Source organism: Phoxinus phoxinus, assembly GCF_949152265.1.
Source record: "Phoxinus phoxinus genome assembly, chromosome: 8".
Classification (NCBI taxonomy): domain Eukaryota; kingdom Metazoa; phylum Chordata; class Actinopteri; order Cypriniformes; family Leuciscidae; genus Phoxinus; species Phoxinus phoxinus.
The window spans coordinates 9,600,783-9,610,628 of NC_136883.1; the positions used below are offsets into that span (position 1 = coordinate 9,600,783).

Genomic DNA, 9,846 nt, shown 5'->3' on the forward strand with positions numbered 1-9,846 from the left:
GTTGTTTCTCTGTCAAGTTTCATATTCTATTCATTTGCTTTATGTGTGAAGTATAAACCCATAATATTAATTTTCAATTGAATTTCTCTTAAAACATTCATTCTTGTCACACTGATCCAACAGCCCTGCTTCAGTCTTTCCTCAGCTCTGAGTTCTAAATGGTTTGTAAAAAATTAAAACACATTCACATGACAACAGCCAGTCCACAGTCTGATGCTCATTTAGTGTCATGATCAGCCTGCTCTCATGCTTGTATAAAGACAGCTTATACAGACATTAATAGTTGCTGTAGTAATGCAGATCAGTTCAACATCTCATATGTTTGCTTCTCCTTCAACTTGTTCAGACGACAGATTGAGTTTTTTTGGGGGGGATGTCTCTTACTGAAGTACCAGAGAGTTTGTAGTTCCTGTAGCTGTAATTATTTAATATGTTCATCAATGCAATTTCATGGAGTGATATACTAATGTCAAAAGCTGTTCATCAAATAAATGAATTCAGCACTATACCTGAATGTTTTCTTTTTAAATACCGCACATTATGAAGCATTTAAAGGTAGGCCTACACTATAACTTCAATACATCATAAAACCTTTTTTTCAAAACATGTTTTTGTCTTACGCTAATTAATCCTTATGTTGTGTTCCTGTCATTTTGACCCAGAGATGATTTTCTTTTTCCTGAAAATGTTAGTTCTCTTACGTAGAGTTCTCTCGTACTGCGTCGAAGACGCTACGGGAAAGATATTTCTTTTTCGAGATTGAAGCCTAAAATTAATCCTTAATTTTGTAAATATTGTAAAACGCTTTTCTGTAGCATACAACCTTAGGCGGAGCAAATCGCGCGCCCATTGGCTGCTCCGCCAGAAAAGCACAGCCTATGCGAGGCCAGTGACGCTGTCCAGTGACTGCGTCATCTCCCGCCGAAACAGGCGTGGCCTAGGCCTATAAATACGAGCATAGCTGTCCTCCACTCTGATTTTCTAAAATTCACGAAGCTGCACGCATCGTTGGATCGGATTCGAGCCGCCACAGCCGTTTGGAACAAGCACTTCAGCAGGACGAGCCTTTTCTCTGAAGCCGCCGCCTTCAGCCGCCGTTCCCTGCTGCGCTTCTCCGGCGTGGAATATCCTTTACATTATGTGTGTGTGTTTTGTGTGTGTGTTCGCCGTCGCGTCACACAGTTTTTCCACCACTAAAAGAGCCGAGCGTCTTTTTCAAGATGCCTCGCACCTCCTGTGGCTCGTGTAGAGCCCCGCTCAGCGTCGGGGACCACGTGCTTGTGTTTTCTGCCTGTGAGGATCACACAGCTTCAGCTCTCGTCGATGGCGGCTGCCATCACTGTGATTTGATGCCTACAGTGACTCTGCGGACTCGCCTGGCGTTCATTTACTGAAGCTGCATCTTTCCGCCCGCTGTAGTGCCGCGCCGTGAAAAGCGCCGTGCTTAGCGGAGCCCGGAACCTCCCTCCACCACGAGGTGCTCGCCGCTGCTGCCGCCAGCTTCTCCGCCCGCTTCGCTGGACTCTCTGACCGACGGACAAAGGCCACTGTGTGCCGCCGCGTCCGTCATGGACGAGGAAGGTGAAGCCGCGTCTGTGGAGGACGACTGCTGTTTTCTCCTCGCTTCGGGTAGCGAGGTATGGGCGAGCTCCGAGGATCTCCCCTCCCCCGCCGCTCGTGAGCGTCGACGGAGAAAGACCAGCATCGATGCGCTTACCGGCTGGATGGCTGTTTTTCTGCAGAGGAACGTACGTTACCGTCCTCACGACCCGCGCCTTTTTCTTCCTGAATTCACGAAGTAATCGCGGAGTCCCGGAAAGCCCCGTTTTCAGCCAGGATGCGCACTTCTGCTTCGAGGAAAGCTACAGTGTTAAAATCCCGCCGCGGCCGGATTTCACTAAAATGTCTCGCTCGCACAGTCCCAACATACGCGACCGTGCCAGTGTATTTTGCAGTCACCAAATCGGCATCAATGCCCGTTTGCCTGCACACAAACGCCGTTTTCACGATGCCCCAGGTAAATCTGAAAATGTATTTTCTGGTGTCCCGGCCACGGCCGATGGTGTAATGTGTGTATCCGTAATGCCCACGACCCAGTGCCCATTCGTACCCACAAGCACAGCCCTACACAATACAGGGCTTGCACACATAAAATCGATTTATGTCGGTTGTGCATCACATGTAAGTTAGTGAACGTGCCCGCTTTTCAGTGCCCACAATCACTACACACTGTATGTCCCGTGGTTTCTGTAAAAACGAAACAAATGCACTGTCAGTCGGTTCTGATAGACAGTACTCTCTGTGCTACACGGTGTCCCGGCCACGGCCGATGATGTAATGTGTGTAACTGTATGCCCACGACCCAGTGCCCATTCGTACACACAAGCACAGCCCCACACAATACAGGGCTTGCACACATAAAATCGAATCATGTCGATTGTGCATTATATGTAGTGAGCGTGCCGGCTTTCAAGTGCCCACAATCACTACAGGCTACATGTCACATGGTTTCTATGAAACGAAACCGATGCACGGTCAGTCAGTTCTAATAGACAGTACTCCCCAGTGCTATAAATGTACCCGCGTTCACGCACCCACATTTATTCTCAAACATGTCGAGCCGTACGGGGCTCGCACCGCGCGCTCTCTCTCTCTCAGCTGAGCGCGCGCGTGGGCTGCCCGCTCGATTAAGCGCGCCCCCGCATACGCTGAAATGGCGCCCATGTTACAGCACACGACTGCTCTCGTGTCGCCGCCATTTCGCGACCAGAGCCCGGTTTTTCAACCCGTGCAAGCACACCCCTGTACAACACAGGGTCTGCAGACGAGCGGTTTGTGTGAGAAAACGAACGGTATTTATATCGTTTTTACCTCTTCTAACACAGCCACGACCAAGTGATCTGAGGGCGCGAGCGCTTCCTTCTGTGTGACGTGTACACAGACTGGTGCATAGAAATATATACACTAGATGTCGCATTAAAGACATTCGTTCCAATGAACTGCGGTAGCCAAGTGTATACTTCTAGTGTAGTGACACTAGATCTATGCACCAGTCTGCGCACACGTCACACACCAGGATGCGCTCGCGCCCTCAGATCACTTGGACGTGGCTGTGTTACAAGAGGTTAAAAACGATATAAATTCTGTTCGTTTTCTCACACAAACCGCTCGTTTCGTGTCTTAGGCCATCAATGTGTACTTACGATTGGGAATTGTTTAATTTGGACGATGGGGAATTGTTTTAATTTGGACTCTGTGCATGCTCTTTGAGACAGTAACCATAGACCTGCATGATATGACTGACAGACAAGAACGGTTTGACCTAAAAATATCAAAATTGAAACTACTGCGGAAACAAAGACACCTACATCTTGGATGCCCTTGCCTTGAGGTAAGCTAAAACATACCAAAATTTTATTTCAAAGTGAACTATCCCTTTAACTCACATTGATGACAAATGTAGAGCATGGATTGTCACACTCCCAATTCAGGGCACATGCATAGACTTTAAAATAGAAACAGGCGCTGACATAAGTGTAATTTCTGAGAAAACCTCTGTTTTGAAGTACAAGCCAAACCTTAAAGTTGATGTGAAGCTTGAGAGCCCAGCGGGTGCATTGCACTGCAGAGGACAGTTCTGAGCTATGACTACTTTTAAAGATGAGCTGTATATTTTTGAAGCATTTGTGGTGACTGGTCCCCATGTCAACAATCTCCTTGGTCGTGATGCAGCAAGTGCAATGGGTTAGTTAAGAGGCTGGAAGATGTCAATGTCAATGTAACCTTTATTTATATAGCACTATTAAAACAACACAAGTTGACCAATGTGCTGTACATTCTCACTGAAAAATAGAAAGAAAAACATACTACAATAATAATAGAATAAAAACAAGATCTCCAACTCATTAATTCTTCTGAACTGGGATTAGTGAAGACAAAACCCATTAAAATCTGCCTGAAAGAGGATGCTGTACCATACAGTGTGCACACTGCAAGACAGGTGTCCGTGCCCTTGCTCCCAAAAGTCAAGGCAGCCCTGGTGAAAAAAATAAAATATGTTAAGTATACTTGAAGCCAGACTAATTATTAGTAAACTTCAAGTGTGTTAATGATTAGTTAACTTAAAGTGTGCTATTTTGAAACAACTAATTTTGTACTTAGTATATTTTAGTAGTAATTAAGTTGTAGTAAAGCATAACTTTAAATGTATTTAGTGTTCTTTTGTGTACTAAATTGGAACAACTTTAAGTATATTTAGTATACTTTAAGTATATGCCTGTGTAGGGACTAGTTACATACTTGATTAGTGTATTAAAGTGTACTTTGTGTTACAAGTACATTACAAATTAATTACAAGTGTCTTCGAAACATACAAGAAATATACCATAAATGTATTAAAAATATATATTAAGTATACTTGCAGCAACACTAATTATAAGTATACTTCAAGTGTGTTAAGGATTAGTTCACTTTAAGTGTGCTATTTTGAAACAACTATTTTTGTACTAAGTATATTTTAGTTGTATTTAAATTGTAGTAGAGCATAACTAAGTGTATTTAGTGTACTTTTGTGTGCTAAATTGGAACAACTTCAAGTATACTTAGTATAATTTAAGTATATGCCTGTGTAGGGACTAGATACATACTTGTAAACCCCCGATAAGTTAAGATAACTCAAAAAATTTGAGGAAACTTATTACCTCAAAACTTTTAAGTTGATAAAATGAATTGTTTTAAGTCAGTTACACTTAAATATATAGAGCAGGTTAACTCAAAATTATTTATTTTAATAAACTTTTTCTATGCATTTTATAACTCAATAATTTGTATTAATCAAATTAAAAATACAAAATTTTTGTTATACATTGAAAAAACAAAAAAATACTTAATTTTCAAGAAATATGATCTAAAAATTAACATTAGCTAAATATTATTATTTAAACATTAGAAAGGAAGACAATTTCAAACTCTATACGTGAAAGTATGTTTTATTTAGCAAAAGGAATAACAATTCAAACCTGATGCATTAACATGTGTAACTGCCATTACCTTTTGAGAACGTAATGAAAGTGTCACAATATCTAGACATTTTAGAAATGTATAATAATGCATTAAAACATTTCAGAAGTTTTTACACTGTTCATGCCAGCATTATAACTGTACGTACGTTCACACCGCCGCCGACGAGAGCGGCAAAATTCGCTCTCGCCGCCCTGCCATCGAGGCCGTGAGATTCGGGGACTCTCTGGCGCTCTGACGTAGATTTTAGAATGCGTGATTTTTAAAAAACTTAATTTAAAGGAGCCGCAAAGCAAATAAGAACTGAACATAAATCAGTATCATATTTTGTGCATACTGGCTACACGTAGGGTATAAGTTAACCTATTCAAATGTTTTAAATGTGAAAGTAACAAAACACCAACAATTTCAGACACCTTTTTCCATTCGTCGTTCTTTTTATTAATGTCCCTGTATGTAAACAGGGACACGTCGTACAATAACGGGAAACCCGCAACAGATATAATTAACTTTTCCTCCATTTTGCTTAGGAATTAATGTGGTCGGAACCAAAGTTTACAGGATTGTGTTCTCTGGTATCCTCTCAGGCGGAGGACTTATACATTCCGATTGGTTGCCGCCGAACCGCGTCATAGCTTATTACCATAAAGTTGACAAATTTCAACTCTTCTCGCCGCTCTCGCCGTCCAAGACGCGCCGCGGGCTCCCGCCACCGGCTCTCATTGAAAATGAATGGCTTCCGGCCAATTTGACGCTCTCGCCGCCAGCGGTGTGAACGCACAGTTACAGACCTCCGTATACATTAGAATGTCACTGTATTAGTCACAACAAATGAAAAGGACGGATAATAAGGTGTACAAAAAGTAGTGCATCCAGAGAGGCATGCAGGAAAAACTCTTTAACAAGTTATTTTTTGTTATTTTTTTCTACGTGTGGGTCAGCTCTTTGGGGTAGTTGAGATGTAATGCATATATCAATCCAAACATGTCACCTTCCAGCACAATAGCAATCCCAGCAGGGTCAAACTGAACAGTGGAAGTCGAGTCTTCATTCACCATGCTGACAAGAGCTACAGCTGAATCTGCTATGTCTGGCTCATCCACCTCTTGAGTCTGAAAAGCATGAGAGAACTTCATGAGCATAATCAGATAAATAACATTAAAATTCAAACGAGATGTATAAAAACCTTCATTCCACATCTTGAAAAACACAGAGTCATCTTCGCGCAAGTAGACAGATAGGGCTCGAAGTGCAGCTGTACGTCTATTGTTAATATCGTAGTGATCCTGAAAAAACAGAACTGTCTTAGTGGTGCAAGAGAAAATATATTTTTTTTTATAAAAGTACAGATGAAAGAGGGGAAGAAATTTAAAGCGAAAAAAGTTCAAAGACAGGTTTAAACTATTAACAGATAGCAGTAAAATACTTCACATTAACCAATTAACTTGAACTATAAATGTAATTTATATGGACATGTTACCATTTCATGACTTCTCAAATGCCCTCTTAAATGACCAAAGAGATTTTTCTCTGAAAAAGGCTGCTTGAACCCAATCATTAAAATGACAAGACATGTGAAAACCCTGAGCTATGCAACCTCTAAAATCAGGAGTTTTCAAATGCTGCATACTTTTAGTCGTTACATGTATTTTCACCCCCAAATTCCAAATTGTAATTTTACTCACATATGCTCTGGTCTGACAAATTTTAACCTGTAAAGAAAATAAAAACACAAATTTAGTGAGGCAGAGACATGTTAAAGTCATACAACAATTTCAGAATTTTGAACATTTGGCTTCGATTACAGCTAATTTAATTCTAAGCATCAGTTATAAAAAACAAAAATGAAATTGGTTTTAATCTTTTTTTTTCCTGCTTCAATTTAGGTTCTATAACCGAAAAGCTTCAATACAAGCAACTGCGATAACCAACAGTGCCACAAATTAATATCCATGCAATGCGATTGCGTGCAACTCAGTCCCTAACTTTACATTGTTTAAATTTAGTTCAAACAATCCACAAATAACATCGCAATATGTAAGTTAGGCCTAAAGTGTGCCTGGTCATTTTAGTGGGTCTATTAGCTAAACGCAACAAGGAAATAGTTTTAGTTTGATGACTTTTCTGTCAGATTAATTTAAAGGGGTCATTACATGTTTTATTTTATTTTATTATTATGTTCCCTTAGGTGCAATTATAGTATTACTATAGTTTTTTTTACAAAAAACTTTTAAAATGTAGTGATTTATGACCTTTTCCCACCCTGTTTCTCATCCTCTGATTCAAACAGTCTGTTTTGGGGGTGTTTCCCCTTTAAGAGTTCAGTGTTAACGCCCACTGTTATGATTGGCTAACGTCAGTGCCTATGCATCAATTATTAACGCCCCCAGCAGAACCTGTGCGGATTCAGCGTATTTAATAAGTAGTTTAAAGTTTTAAATACATTACTTACAGTTTGCGTCGTCGTTGTTGAGCCCAGAATAGTCGGCACGGACTTATCTTTGAGCAACAGTTTTCTGGCAAAGCCAGCATCATTTTGGGATTTGTTCTCAAAACAATCATCCTTCAAATGTATAGAACAAACGCTTAAACTAACACTGCCGTGACTGAGACGTCCGCAAAAAATAAAGTGCATCCATTTTTCCCTGACGACTGGATCTTTTGCAGCGTATTCAAAGATGTTGTTTGTCCACAGCCAGGAACAGCACATCTGCGTGGCATCGTAATTTCCCTGTACACAGACCCACTCGCTGTCCGTCGACTGAACACTTGTGAGGCGCGCAGCGCGCGGGCGCGACAAATATACGAAATGAGCGTAGTTGTCTTGTGCTGGAGGCGGTCTATATGCAAACGCTGGTACGTCACTTCGTACCGTGACGTCACTTCTTACCATGGATCCAGAACGAGCTGTATTTAGAGCTTGATTAAATAAATGATTCGTTTATAATGGGGAGGACGTCTTAAGCTATGAAACTTGCAGGACGTTTTAATGGTACAAAGACCTCTTATATACCAAAAGATCAAGGCAAATTTGGTTTCTCATGTCATGACCCCTTTAATAACTTTTAAAGGGGTCATGACATGTTTTTTTTAATTTTATTACTATGTTCCCTTAGGTGCAATTATAGTATTACTATAGTTTTTTTTACAAAAAACTTTTAAAAATGTAGTGATTTATGACCTTTTCCCACCCTGTTTCTCATCCTCTGATTCAAACAGTCTGTTTTGGGGGTGTTTCCCCTTTAAGAGTTCAGTGTTAACGCCCACTGTTATGATTGGCTAACTTCAGTGCCTATGCATCAATTATTAACGCCCCCAGCCAGAACATTTGCGGATTCAGTGTATTTAAAAAGTAGTTTAAAGTTTTAAATACATTACTTACACTTTGCGTCGTCGTTGTTGAGCCCAGAATAGTCGGCACGGACTTATCTTTGAGCAATAGTTTTCTGGCAAAGCCAGCATCATTTTGGGATTTGTTCTCAAAACAGTCATCCTTCAAAAGTATAGAACAAACGCTTAAATTAACACTGCCGTGACTGAGACGTCCGCAAAAAATAAAGTGCATTAATTTTCCCCTGCAGCGCGTATTCTTTCTATTCGATCTTTCGCAGCGTATTCAAAGATGTTTTTTGTCCACAGCCAGGAACAGCACATCTGGTGGCATCGTAATTTCCCTGTACACAACCCACTCGCTGTCCGTCGACTGAACACTTGTGAGGTGCGCGGGCGCGACAATGATACGAAATGAGCGTAGTTGCCTTGCGCTTGAAGCGTAGTTGTCTTGTGCTGGAGGCGGTCATATGCAAACGCTGGTACGTCACTTCGTACCGTGACGTCACTTCTTACCATGGATCCAGAACGAGCTGTATTTAGAGCTTGATTAAATAAATGATTTGTTTATAATGGGGAGGACGTCTTAAGCTATGAAACTTGCAGGACGTTTTAATGGTACAAAGACCTCTTATATACCAAAAGATCAAGGCAAATTTGGTTTCTCATGTCATGACCCCTTTAAATAAAGTAAAGAAGTACTTACCAGATTATAGCCAACAAACAGCAACAAACACAGACGATGATGAACGACCCAGCTACTGATTCCACAGAATCACGTTGAGGCAACGATTCCTGCATGACATCATGGCGGACTTCCAAATTCAAATCCGAGCGCTTGATTTCAAATGGGAATAATTTTTACTCCGTTGCTATTTTTTACACAGTCATTTGAGTAAAACATAAAATAAACGGACATGATATGATATGTTGACTCTTTGTTGTGTTTTGGATAGTTTTACCTGGTATGTTACGTTTTAAAAAATAAATAAAGTGCACAGAGTAGACTGAGTAACCATAGATATTATATAGAGACTAGATGCCCTATTGGCTGCTGGGCACTGAGAAATACGGCCGCCATCTTAAACCGGTCATACTCCTAATTTCGTTGCTCAGCAGCAGTTAGATTCCAGAGCACTGTGGAGCATTTTCCTGTTCTAATCGGCGGACCATCGCAAATAGGGCCCGGGATTACTTTTCACAAGTAAATTTGAACATTACCGTACTATTGGTTGTATTTTGTGAATAGAATATTACCAGATAATTGAGAAGGAGCAAGGATCTTTGATATTACTGGACTGAAATCTTAGCCAGCTAACGTTAGCTAGGCTATGTTTACTGCATCATTTGGCATGGAGAGGTTGGGTAAAGTAATAAATACAAGAGCTTCTCGGTTATCAGATACAAGCATTCAACGGCCCTGTAGTAGTATAAACATATATAAATATAGGTTATTTGTGTTTGCGCACGTGATATCAGGAAGCAATGTATGTAATA

The 9,846-nt window shown here is 40.8% G+C and overlaps 1 protein-coding gene across 1 annotated transcript; it reads right to left on the reverse strand.

Moving 5' to 3' along the window:
- Positions 1 to 3,789: 3,789 nt before the first annotated feature.
- Positions 3,790 to 9,630, reverse strand: LOC307003313 (uncharacterized protein). Its single transcript, XM_079621581.1, has 5 exons — positions 9,056 to 9,630; positions 6,705 to 6,731; positions 6,206 to 6,305; positions 6,011 to 6,131; positions 3,790 to 4,036 (listed from the first exon to the last, which is right to left on the reverse strand). The coding sequence occupies exons 1-5, from the start codon at positions 9,148 to 9,150 to the stop codon at positions 4,026 to 4,028; spliced, it is 354 nt and encodes a 117-aa protein (XP_079477707.1). The 5' UTR covers positions 9,151 to 9,630; the 3' UTR covers positions 3,790 to 4,025.
- Between the last annotated feature and the right edge of the window lie 216 nt (positions 9,631 to 9,846).

What these genes read in the sequence shown, in the direction of transcription:
- LOC307003313 (XM_079621581.1), bottom strand. Translation starts at nt 9,150, where the DNA reads ATGCAGGAATCGTTGCCTCAACGTGATTCTGTGGAATCAGTAGCTGGG. An exon ending in TGTTTGTTGGCTATAATCTG is followed by an intron (nt 6,732 to 9,055) that starts GTAAGTACTTCT and finishes TTTTCTTTACAG; the next exon opens with GTTAAAATTTGTCAGACCAG. An exon ending in TTTCAAGATGTGGAATGAAG is followed by an intron (nt 6,132 to 6,205) that starts GTTTTTATACAT and finishes CATGCTTTTCAG; the next exon opens with ACTCAAGAGGTGGATGAGCC.